This window comes from Schistocerca serialis, chromosome 4 (assembly GCF_023864345.2).
Source record: "Schistocerca serialis cubense isolate TAMUIC-IGC-003099 chromosome 4, iqSchSeri2.2, whole genome shotgun sequence".
NCBI classification, from domain to species: Eukaryota; Metazoa; Arthropoda; class Insecta; order Orthoptera; family Acrididae; genus Schistocerca; species Schistocerca serialis.
The window spans coordinates 467,796,734-467,809,943 of NC_064641.1; the positions used below are offsets into that span (position 1 = coordinate 467,796,734).

A 13,210-nucleotide genomic window follows, 5' to 3' on the forward strand; every position below is an offset into this window, starting at 1 on the left:
GACCGAAATTTTTCCGAGCGCGCAATGTTCCCCACGCATTGCGTGATGAGGTCGCAAGAACATTAAATGATTTAGAATCACAAGGTGTCATTGAACGTGTGCAAGCTTCTCTCTGGGCCTCACCCTTAGTAATTTTGCCAAAACCTTCCGGAAAACTGAGACTTTGTGTGGACTTCAAGGCAACAGTGAATCCACAACTCGTGATTGCAACTTTCCCCTTACCCCGCCCGGAAGATCTTTTTGATAAACTGTGCCCGGGTAAATACTTTTCCAAGTTGGACCTAGCAGATGCGTACTTGCAAATCCCAGTGGACGCTGAATCCCAGCGCGTCTTGGTGGTTAACACGCATCTTGGTTTGTACCGCTTCAAAAGACTGCCATTCGGGTGTGCATCCGCCCCTGCATTGTTTCAGCAATATTTACAAACTGTTTGTGCGTCGGTCCCTACTGCTGCGAACTATCTGGACGATATTGTGATCCCCGGAAAGACAGCCGACGAGCATTTAGCACACCTACGAACATTATTTCAGGTATTGCGACAAAATGGTCTTCGCTTGCGGAAGGACATATGTGTGTTTTTTGCTCGGGACTTGCCGTATTTGGGACATGTCATCAATGCCCAAGGCATACATCTGAGTCCAGAGCACCTCCGTGCCATACAAGATTTGCCTTCACCACGGACTGTGAAGCAGCTACAGAGTGTGTTGGGTAAAATTAACTATTATCATCGCTTTCTGCGCAATGCCTCTTCCATTTCAGCTCCGCTTCATAGCTTAAGCCGTAAGGGTGTTCCGTTCGTCTGGACGACGGAATGCGAACGCGCCTTTCGCCAGTTGAAATCGGCATTGCTTTCTAATACTTGCCTTACGCCATTCGATCCCCAGAAACCCCTTTTGTTGATGGTCGATGCATCGGATTTCGGGATTGGTGCTGTGCTTGCGCACAAAGTTGGCTCGCATGATCGCCCTATTGCCTTTGCGTCCAAATTGCTCTCGTCTGCGCAAAGACATTATTCACAGATAGAGAAAGAAGCTTTGGCTCTCGTGTTTGGTGTTACTAAGTTCCATGATTTCTTGTATGGTCATCACTTTACCATCATCACAGACCACAAACCTTTGACGTCGCTTTTTCATCCGAACAAGCCTGTACCTCCGCGTACAGCGCAGAAATTCATTCGCTGGTCTATTTTCCTCTCGCAGTACCGCTACGATATCTTGTATCGGTCCACTGCTAAGCACGGAAACACCGATGCGTTGTCCCGTTTGCCTGTTGCTGAGGATAAAGCATTCGATTCTTCCGAACTTGCTTGCATGTTCACTGATGCGGAAACCGATGAAGTGGTCGAATCGTTTCCGATTGATTTTCGTCGTGTAGCTACAGCCACAGCTGCTGACCCGGTCCTTGCTACCGTTTTGCGTTTTGTTGCTACGCAATGGCCTTTGTCAAAGTCGCGGATCGAGGATCCGTTGGTTCGCCGATTTTTTGCTCATCAGGAGAGACTTTTTGTTCGACGTGGTGTTTTGTTGTTGCGTTCTGATAATGATCAGTCCAGAGTCGTGGTCCCACGTTCGTTACAGTCCTCTGTTTTACGGCTTCTTCACCAAGGACATTGGGGTATAGTGCGAACGAAACAACTTGCTTGTCAGCACTGTACTTGGTTCGGAATCGATGCTGCGATTACGAATATGTGTTCTTCTTGCATGGCGTGTGCCGAACAACAATCCGCACCGCTGCGGAAAGTCTTTGCATGGCCAAAAGCCACTTCCCCTTGGCAACACTTGCACATCGATTTTGCTGGTCCATTCTGGAATGCTCGATGGTTGGTTCTGGCAGATGCCTTCAGTAATTTTCCTTTTGTTGTCCGGATGTCTTCCATGACGTCCTCTGCCACCATCCAAGCGTTGTCTGCTATCTTTTGCATTGAAGGTCTTCCGCAGACTATTGTTTCCGACAATGGCCCACAATTCATGTCCGCAGAATTTCAGTCATTCTGCCAGGCCAATGGTATTCAACATCTGACATCCGCGCCAATTTCGCCTCAGTCAAACGGTGCTGCTGAACGATTGGTCCGGACTTTCAAGTCACAGATATTGAAGTTGAAAAAGTCACATTCTCGGGAGGACGCATTGTTGCTCTTTTTGTCGTCGTATCGCTCTCAGCCCCGAGATGGTCGCTCGCCGGCTGAGTTGCTCCATGGTCGTCCTCATCGAACCTTGATGTCTTTGCTGCATCCGCCGCATCAGGTTCCTGTGCAGCGGCAGACTTCTGCTTTTGCTCCAGGCGACGTTGTATTTTATCGCAACTATCGAGGTTCACGGCGTTGGCTCGCAGGGCGCATTCTTCGCTGCCTCGGCCGCGCGATGTATTTGGTTTTGGGGGCCTCTGGTGAGGTGCGTCGGCATCTCAATCAGCTGCACCTCTGTCGTCGCACGGGTTCTGCCGCTCCCCGTCTGCTTTCAGCGACGGTGCCGTCTGGTCAGCGCCCTGGGAACCCATCTACTGGCTCGCCTCATCCCCAGGTGTTACCGACGATGCCTTCCATTTTGCCCCATGGCGACGTGCCGCCGCAGCCGCCGCCGCCTGTCCTCCAGCCGGCGCCGCCCGCATTCAACGCTTCGCTGCAACCGCCAAGCGCCTCCCTGGGTCACGCGCCGCCGATCGCTTCCCATGACCAGCTGTCCTCCGCCATGGAACTCTTGCCCGCTCTGGACCACATGACGTCATCGCGCGTCGGGTACCCCGACGCAATGGAGGTCGACCCTTCGGCCCCTCCTGTCTTTACGGGCGCATACACCGCATGTTGACGTGCACCCTGGACTAGGTTTTCAGGCATTTCCTAGCTCCCCTCGGACCGAATGGCCGGGTGCGGGTGGCACAGCCTTGCCTGTTGTTAGGCTCCCCACCTCATCGCATACGTCAACATGGGGTCCTCCCCACGGCGGGCGGAAGCCTTATAACACGACCGTTCGCCGATTTGCGGGGGAGGAATGTGGTGTCACCGCCAGACACCACACTTGCTAGGTGGTAGCTTAAATCGGCCGCGGTCCATTTAGTACATGTCGGACCCACGTGTCGCCACTGTGATCGCAGACCGAGCGCCACCACAAGGCAGGTCTCGAGATACGGAATAGCACTCGCCCCAGTTGTACGGACGACATTGCTAGCGACTACACTGACAAAGCCTTTCCCTCATTTGTCGAGAGACAGTTAGAATAGCCTTCAGCTAAGTCCATGGCTACGACCTAGCAAGGCGCCATTAGCCTTACATAGTTCGATAGTTATCGTATGAAATGTCTCATCAAGAACGTTGTAAACCAAAGGACGATATAAAGTTAAGTATTCGAGGAGCTGCATACTTTTCTTATTAGCATTCACTCCTTATCCTGTTCCAGAATTCACGCCCGTCTGCGTTAGATAGCGTGCATTTCGGCCTCCTCTATCTACAAATCAAAAACTGTAGTTGATTATTCTGGTTTTGGCCACTTCTTTTATAACAGAATCCCAATATTATGATGATTGATCTAAAACTCTCTTCCTTTTAAATTGTATTTTATATCCATTTTCTACACTATGTTTAGCCATGACTATCTTCTCAAGCTCCCTTTGTTTAATATGTAATGAGTGCTGTGGCCAAACCAGCAACAGTATGAACAGTTTGACCTATGTCAATGTTACCAAATTCACAGGGAAACTTGAAAAGATGAGAGTTTTGGCTCAAATAGCATAATATTGGGAGTCTGTTACACATACATCAAAAAAAGTTTTGCATCACTCGGTTCCAAGAGTTCTGAAACCTACACAGAAAACTGGAGTACAGATCAACGTAAACATCATTTCCGCCCTTTTTATTGCTCATGAAAACCACACATTGCATGTTGTACCAGCACACAGTGAGACCTTCAGAGGTGGTGGTCCAGATTGCTGTACACACCAGTACCTCTAATACCCAGTAGCACATGTTCTTGCATTAATGCATGCCTGTATTCACCGTGGCATACTATCCACAAGTTCATCGAGGCACTGTTGGTCCAGATTGTCCCACTCCTCAATGGTGATTGAGCATAGATCCCTCAGAGTGGTTGGTGGGTCATATCGTCCATGAACAGCCCTTTTCAATCCATCCCAGGCATGTTCAATAGGGTTCGTGTCTGGAGAACATGCTGGCCACTCTACTTGAGCGATGTTGTTATCCTGAAGGAAGTCATTCACAAGATGTGCACGATGGTGGCAGGAAATGTTGTCCATGAAGACGAATGCCTCGCCAACATGCTGTTGATATGGTTGCACTATCAGTCAGAGGATGGCATTCACACATATTGTACAGCCGTTACAGCACCTTCCATGACCACCAGCAGCGTACGTCGGCACCACACAATGCCACCCCAAAACAGCAGGGAACCTCCACTTTGCTGCACTCGCTGGACAGTGTGTCAGGCATTCAGCCTGATCGGGCTGCCTCCAAACATGTCTCCAATGATTGTCTGGTTGAAGGCACATGCAACACTCATCTGTAAAGAGAATGTGAAACCAATCCTGAGAGGTCCATTTGGCATGTTGGGCCCATCTGCACCGCACTGCATGGTGTCATGGTTGCAAAGATGAACCTCGCCAAGGACACTGGGAGTGAAATTGCGCATCATGCAGCCTATTGTGCACAGTTTGAGTCATTACGCGACGTCCTATGGCTGCACAAAAAGCGTTATTCAACATGATGGCGTTGCTGTCAGGGTTCCATAATCTGTAGGTAGCAGTCATCCACTGCAGTAGTAGCCCTTGGGTGGCCTGAGCAAGGCATGTCACGGACAGTTCCTCTCTCTCTGCACCTCCTCCATGTCCAAAGAATATCGCTTTGGTTCACTCTGAGACACCTGGACACTTCCCTAGTTGAGAGCCCTTCCTGGCACAAAGTAACAATGCAGGCATGATCGAACTACGGTATTGACATTCTAGGCATGGTTGAACTATAGATAATACGAGCCATGTAACTCCTTCCTGGTGGAGTGACTGGAACTGATCAGCTGTCGGACACCCTCTGTCTAATATGCGCTGCTCATGCATGGTTGTTTACATCTTTGGGCAGGTTTAGTGACATCTCTGAACAGTCAAAGGGACTGTGCCTGTGATACAATATCCACAGTCAATGTCTATCTTCAGGAGTCCTGGGAACCGGGGTGATGCAAATGTTTTTTTGATGTGTGTTAAAAAAAGTGGCCACAATTAGAACACACAGCAAGAATTTTAACAGAGACCAGGGCTATTCACTCAGTAGGGCATGGGGGCACGATTTGGACTCTGAGTGAAAGCAAAGAACAAGGCTCAATGCTTGTAGAAGTGCGGGAGCAATAGTTCCAAATGCATTTGTGCCATGTGATGTCACTCAATTCAGTGGCAGGATGGAGCTATTAGCTGCTGCCCAATTTACCTTCCATGCATGTGTCACTCTGGCCCTCTCTGGATGATTCTAGGTGTTGCCATTGCATCTATATAAACAGAACACTGTGCTAGCCTTGGCAGTTACAGATTTTAACTCCCGATGACAATGGTGGAGACAGCTATAGAGAACTCAAGTGTTTTGGTTGAAGTGACATGGGTTGTAAACCAAGAAAATTTTGTTAATATCAAATAGTGCAAGATTAATGGACATTACAAAAATAAAATTAAAGAAAAATGTTGATTCTGGGGGTTTCCTGAATTTCCTACACAAGGCCAAATCCAGACTTGTGTCTATTTTTTATCTGTCATCTAAATTCTTCCAGTTTAAACAGATAGTAAGATGACACTCTTCCTCAATTTCACAAAGAGGAAAATATAGTAGCCATCAATTGAAATGTAGTCACTACTCAGACATTACCACTATTATTACTGTCATCATTTAAAGACTGATAACAAAATAAAGACCTTTCAGATAAATGAAAATTACCATTGTTGTAATATATTCCACTTACAACCAGATTTCATCCTAAAACAAAATTGTGCCATTGAGGAAAAAGTTAACAATGTTTACCTATTTTCATATTTGCAGTAGAAATACATGAAAAACACACATCCTATACAACAGTGTTTCACAAATAACTTCTTGTGGGCAAAAGGGAGTAAGAGATAAACACATTAGTTTTATTCTATATGAAACTCCAATCCACGAAGATTTATTTAACCATTTTTAATCCCCCCCACACAGCACTTTACACTATATTATGATTTTGTGATAAAAATAAAGTAACTTTTACCTGATACTTGTTTTACTTCGCTAACAGACAGCATTGTAACTGGCGAAAAAGAGTAAAATTCAGTTTTTAAATAAGAAATCCTATTTTAATTGCATGGTATGATTTTACATGAAAAACAAACCCATAAAAATAAATTCTATGGAACTGCATTTCTTGAGAAGTGCATTAGTCATTTGCTTTACTTGCTGTGCACCACAAATGAAGTACACACAGCATATAGCCACAGAATGCATTAATCTTCATCAGCACACTAAGTGTTTCAAAGAGATCCAAAATTACTACTGTCCTCTTGATGACAAAGTATAATCTTTCAGTGGAAATGTATTGCATTTGCTTGTGGCATGTAGGTGTAATTGCACTGCATGCTTCTTACATACTCTTGCATACTATTGTGTTGTAGCAGCTTCACAAAGCACAGCATTTTTTATGCAGAACCCTCTTCCTCTCCTCCCTCCCCCTCCCCCATACCAAAAAATGGAAGTATTAGTAGTTGGTTAAATTAAGAAAAATATACCAGGCCTATGATCCTTAAGTCTGCTAGTCAACACCACAAAGTAACACTCTAAAGACGCCAGTGATCAGCCATACACATTCAACACAGAATTTTAGTGTTACGCTAGAGACTGTTGTCGTTTCAACTCTCCAACATTGTGAACGGAATTTGATATAAAATGACAATTTGGGGAGCGATCATATGATGTACATAAATTTTTATGTAACTGTCTTGATTGAAAAGTTTTTTCAATAGAATTACCAGTTTCAGTTCTACAATAGCCATCATCAGGATCTATAGTAGAAGTAAATGAAGAAAACTTACTTTCTACTACCATAAGGAGTAGAGATGAAACTTCACAGTACAGAGTTTAATTTGTGAGTTATAATGAGCTTCTAACAAGGAGAAACTTTAATTTACTGGCCGCATTTTAGTCTCAGTTCTTAAATTTCTTGTGGGTTTGTGTATCTAGTAGCCACAGTTCCTTATTTTAATTACTGTCTAGTGTTAGTTCTGCCACCTTTAGCGCAGATATAAATCGTGACTGCTGCATCCAGATGTGAGTTTAGTTGGTGACCCTTCACTCACAGCTCTATACAGTGCTTTCTTTGGTCACACAGCTTGGAGTGGCTGCTAATAGTCATCACTGTGTGTGTGTGTGTGGGGGGGGGGGGGGGGGGTTTGAATGTGGCAATCCAAGGGATGTTGAGCACATCCCATGTATCCCCTGATCAGTCCACTACTGTGACCAACCCAGCTACTGGCCCCATTGAGGGAGACCCCTCACCCAGGGTCAACAGAGAGATATCTTGAAGCTGTAAAAGGTTGTGAAAGACCTTCTGAGGGCTGACTGAAAGGCCTCCCAGGTACATCTGATGTTTAAGGTGCTATCTGACGTTGAGAAAGATCCCGAGCCAGATGCAGTCACTTGGCTCATTTCAGAGGAAGCCTCTTGGCCTGCAAGATCTGATCAGTTATAGAGGTTGGATTGGGAGTACTGGTAATTGGGAGCTCCAGCATTAGGGTTGGGGATTGGGTTGTTTGGGGAAGAAGACCAGACAGCAAGGTCATCAGTCTCATCGGATTAGGAAAGGATGAGGAATGAAGTCGGCCGTGCTCTTTCAAAGGAACCATCCCGGCATTTGCCGGAGCGATTTAGGGAAATCACGGAAAACCTAAATCAGGATGGCTGGATGCGGGATTGAACCTTCATCCTCCTGAATGCGAGTCCAATGTCTAACCACTCTCCAGCATGAGGCACATAACTGAGCCCCTTAGAAATATGGCTGCCAAGGCAGGGAAGAAATACAGTGTGCACTCTGTGTGTATACTGTCAAGTATAGCTCCCACCCAAACAAACTCACAGGAACGATCTACTTAAGTTTCACTACAAGATAAACTGCTTCTAATAGCAGTAAACACTCCACCATCAACAGTATTTAACCTATGCTTTCTGAACTCTGTTAGGTCATTTGTAAAAATTTTGCCTACGCTTATCTCTGGCATCAGCCAGCTTTCAATACCCACAATAATTTGAGCTTCTGTGCCTTCTATTTGCATCTGGAGCACTGGTTCCATTCCAACATGCTATGACAATTTACAGCTGCAGTACTGATTGTTGCTATGACTACCCTTGTCCTGTGTGTGTCCTGTACCTTTTAAGACTGAAACACTTCCTGTACTTAACGGAGCTCAGCCTTCATATCACAAACAGGACTCATTCCAGTTGTGAAGCACATGCATCCAGATGCAATGAATAGCACAGGGTGCAGCCAACTGCAGGCAGTGGCTCATGTCAGTACTGATGATTTGTGCCGCTTTGGATCAGGAGAGATTCTCTCTGGTTTCAATTGGCTATCAGACTTGGTAAGGACTAAGTCTTGTCTACAAGATGAAAGCAGATCTTCTCACGAAAGTACAGAAAGTCTTTCAGTCTTAAAGCATGCAGGACAAACATAGGTCAAGGGCAGACATAGCAACAATTAATATTATAGTTGTAAATCATCATAGTGTGATGGGATGGAACCAGAGCTCCAGGCACTAATAAAAAGCACTGACGTTCAAATTTTTCAGCTGCCAAAAGCTGGTTAAAATGGAGATAAGGTCAAGTGAAATTTTTACAAAGGATCTAACAGAGTTTAGTAAGGATATGTTAAATACTATTGGTGGTAGACTGTTTGTTGCTGTTAGAAGTAGTTTATCTTGTAGTGAACTTGAAGTTTCTGTGAGTTTGACTGGATATGATTTATACTTGACAACTGGAACAAACTGATAATTGGGCCTTTTACCGACCCCCCCACCCCAACTTGGCTGATACAGTTTCTGAACAGTTCAAAGAAAACTTGAGCCTCATTTCAAATAGGTGCCCCAGTCATACCATTATAGTTGGCGGTGACTTCAATCTACCCTTAATAAGTTGGCAAAATTACATGCTTAAATTCTGTTGTAGGTATAAAATATCATACAAAATCATGCTAAATACTTTCTCCAAAAATTATTTTGAATAATTAGTTCAGGATCCCACTCAAAGTGTGAATGGTCATGAACACATACTTTATCTCTTAGCAACACACAATCCTGAGCATAAAGGGAGCATCATGATTAATACAGAGATTAGTGACCACAAGGCCACTGTACAAAGACGGAACACCATAAGATGCAAATCACTAAGAATCAACACAAAATATATCTATTAAGGAAAGCAAACAAACAAATTGCTTGATGCCCTCCTAAGAGAGTGTCTCCACTCCTTCCAAACCATGTAAGTGTAGACAACATGTGGCTTAAATTCAAAGAAATAGTATCAGCTGCAATTGGGAGATTTATACCAAATAAATTAACAAAGATGGTACAAAAACAGGTCAGAACACTGTTACCGAAGCAACCAAAAAAGCATGCCAAATTCTAAAGACCACAATACCTTCAAGACTGGTGACATTTTGCTGAAGTCAAAAACATAGCATGGACTTCAATGTGAGATGCTTTTAATAGCTTCCAGAATGAAACTCTGTTTCAAAAATTACTCCAACATAAAATTGAAGAGATTCTGATTGTATGTAAAGTACATCAGCAGCAAGACACAATACTTTCAAAGTGCGATACCAATTGTAATATTACCAATGACAGTGCCAATAAAGTGGCGTTTTCCAAAGTTTCTTCACTGAAGAATTAAGAACAGCTGTCAACACGAGTTACTTAGAATTAGATATTCTTGGTATAGCGAAGGAGCTTACATTATTTAATAAATGCAAGTCTTTTGGTCCAGACTTTGTTCGAATTAGGTTTCTTTCAGAGTACGCTAACATGACGGTTGCTTACTTAGCAATCAAATGCGACCATTCACTCGATGAAGGATCCATACCTAAAGACTGGAAAGCTGCACAGGGGAAACAGGAGAAATTTGACAAATTACAGACCCATATCACTGATATCAATTTGCAGTAGAATTTTGGAACACACGAATTACCAAAAGAAAATGGTCTATGATGTACAGTCAACACGTATTCAAAAAATATCCTTCTTGTGAAACACAACTAGCTCTCTACTCGCAGAAAGAAAGGAGTGCTATTGACAGCGGATCTCAAACTGAGTGCATATTTCTAGATTTCCAAAAGGCTTTTGACACTATTCCTCACACCTGACTTCAAATCATATTGCATGCCCATGGATTATTGTCTCAGTTGTGTGACTGCTTTCATGATTTCCTGTCGGAAATGCCACAGTTCATAGTAATTGATGGAAAGTCATCGAGTAAAACAGAAGTGATATCTGTTGTTTACCAAGGAAGTGCGTAGGTCCTCTGCTGTTCCAAATCCATGTAAATGAATTAGGAGACAATCTGCGCAGCCCTCTTAGATTGTATGCAGATGATGCTGTCATCTACCATCTAATAAACTCATCAGAAGATCAAAATCAATTGCACAATGACTTAGACAAGATATCTATATGGTGTGACTAGCGGCAATTTACTCTAAATAACAGAAAGTGTGAGGGCTTCCACAAGAGTACTAAAAGGACTCTATTAAATTTCAGTTACATGATAAATCACACATCTAAAGGCTGTGAATTCAACTAAATGCTTAGGAATTACAATTACACATAATTTGAATTGGAACAATCACATAGAGAATGTACTGGGGAAGCCAAACCAAAGACTGTGTTAACACTTGGAAGATGCAAAAGGTCTATTAACGAGATTGACTAAACTACGCTTGTCCACCCTGTATGGAATGGGAACCTTGCCAGATAGGATTGACAGAGGACATCAAAAAATTCCAAAAAACGGCAGCTAATTTCGTATACATGTGAAATAGAGGAAAAGAGTGTCATAGATGTGATATGCGAGTTTGGGTGGCAATCATTAAAATAAAGGCTTTTTGCATTTTGGTAAGATCTTTTCACAGAATTTCAATCACCAAATTTCCCCACTGAATGCGAAAATATTTTACGGACTCCAACCTACAAAGGAAGAAATGGTCATCATAGTACAATAAGAGAAATCAGAGCTTGTATAGAATGATTTAAGTGTTCATTTTTTGCAAGCATGGTTAGAGTGGAATGGCAGAGAAATAATCTTCAGGTGGTTCAATTAATCCTCCAACAGGCACTTAACTGTGAATAGCAGAGTAGTCATGGAGAAGTCGATACTGAATAAGAGATTAAAAACAAAGGACAGAAAGTATAAAATAAACAAGGTAGACCTCTCATTCAGCTGCACTGCAACAATTCATAATTATGTAAAAATATGAGTCAAAATAACCATGCATGCTTGAACTGTGTACAGGGTGACAATTATTGAACTATATGAAATAAAACCATCATTGCTTCTGAATGGTTTGTGTTAGGACATTCAAACTGCACAGTTGGCCATGGGGCATGATGGGAATTAGTATGTGCATTGCTGTTTGGTTTAGCGACGAAGCCCACTTTCATTTTTCAGATAGGTTCATCAATAGGTAAAACTAGCACATTTTGGGGGACTGAGGATCCGCATTTTGCGATCAAGAAGTCTCTTCACCCTCAACAGGTCATAGTGTGGTGTGCAATGTCCAGTCACAGAATAATTGGTGTGATATTCCTTGATGGCATGCTGACTACCGAATGGTACGTGAAGGTTTCGGAAGATGATTTCATCCCCATTATCCAAAGTGTCCCAGATTTCGACAAGACGTGATTCATGCTCGACTCCATTGAAGCAGGAGTGTGTTTGATGTCCTGGAGACACACATTGGGGACAGCATTCTGGTTTTGGGGTACCCAGAGGCCACTGGCATGAGCCTCAATACTAACACCATCTGTATATGTGCATATCACTATCCCATGACTTTTGTTACGTTAGTGTATGTCCAATTACAATTAACCTACTCAAGTCTCGAGAGTGTTTCCTTCTCCATATCTTCTTGCTGTTGACCAGAGGCCTGTGGCTGCTGAATTGATTCTTCATGGGGAGACGCCTGTTGTAGCCAAAGTGTGCCAGACAGGAACTCCTTCGTCAGTCCAGCACATACATCTTGTGAGCAAGCACTTCCTGCAACAATTGTAAGAAAACTGTTTGCACTTCAAATAAATTTACTAACATTAAAAGAAGAGCAACAGGAACCATCAGGAAACATGGTGCATATTATTTTGGATCACAGGGTTTTCAGACTACTCATAAGGCTGTCACTATTTGCTGCTGCCTGTGGAGAGTTACCAATATCCAGCAAAGTATAATGTAATTACAAAAGCAATTGTCATCAAATAAACACATGTGTAGTCCCTTCTTCATGCAAATCAAAGGAGAAGACAACTTCTTATATAGAGCTTTTTGGTGTTTACCAAAAATAAGAGTGCTACAGTTAAATAGTAACACACAGAAGTAAAAGTATTTGACTACTGATCAGAAGTGTGTTTTGTGACAAAGAGTATACATACACAATATTTACAAACATCATAAAAACTTTGAGAGTTTGTCTTTCACATATTGTATCATTTGTTACAATGTTCCTGGAAATTTGTCTGTACCGATTTTTCAAAGTGGTTCATGGACATTACAACTGCACTGTATCTACATCTACACAATTACTCTGCAGTTCACACTTAAGTGCCTGATAGAGGGTTCACTGAACCACCTTCAAGGTATTTCTCTACTTTTCCACTCCCAAACAGCATGTATGAAAAATGAACACTTAAATCTTTCTGTGAGAGCTCTGATTTTCCTTATTTCTTTATGACGATCATTTCTCCCTATGTAGGTGGGCACTAAGAAAATATTTTCACACTCTGAGGAGAAGTGACTGAAATTTCTTGAGAAGATCTTGCCACTACAAAAAAGAGCCTTTGTTTTAATGAGCATCACTTCAACTTAGGTATCATATCCATGGCACTCTTTCCCCTATTTTACACTAATACAAAATGAGCTGCCCTTCTTTGGAATTTTTCAATGTCCTCCATCAATCCTATCTGATGTGGAACCCACACAGCACATCAGTACTCCAGAAGAGGGTGGAGA

The 13,210-nt window shown here is 43.1% G+C and overlaps 1 protein-coding gene across 2 annotated transcripts in view; it reads right to left on the reverse strand.

The window, feature by feature from the left end:
• The window catches only part of LOC126475111 (1-phosphatidylinositol 3-phosphate 5-kinase), a 372,610-nt gene that overhangs the window by 241,617 nt on the left and 117,783 nt on the right, over positions 1-13,210 (reverse strand). For both annotated transcript variants that reach the window (XM_050102696.1, XM_050102695.1), the window contains exon 9: positions 12,085-12,247. In XM_050102696.1, the coding sequence (XP_049958653.1) occupies positions 12,085-12,247 (163 nt within the window). The remainder of the gene's footprint in view (positions 1-12,084; positions 12,248-13,210) is intronic.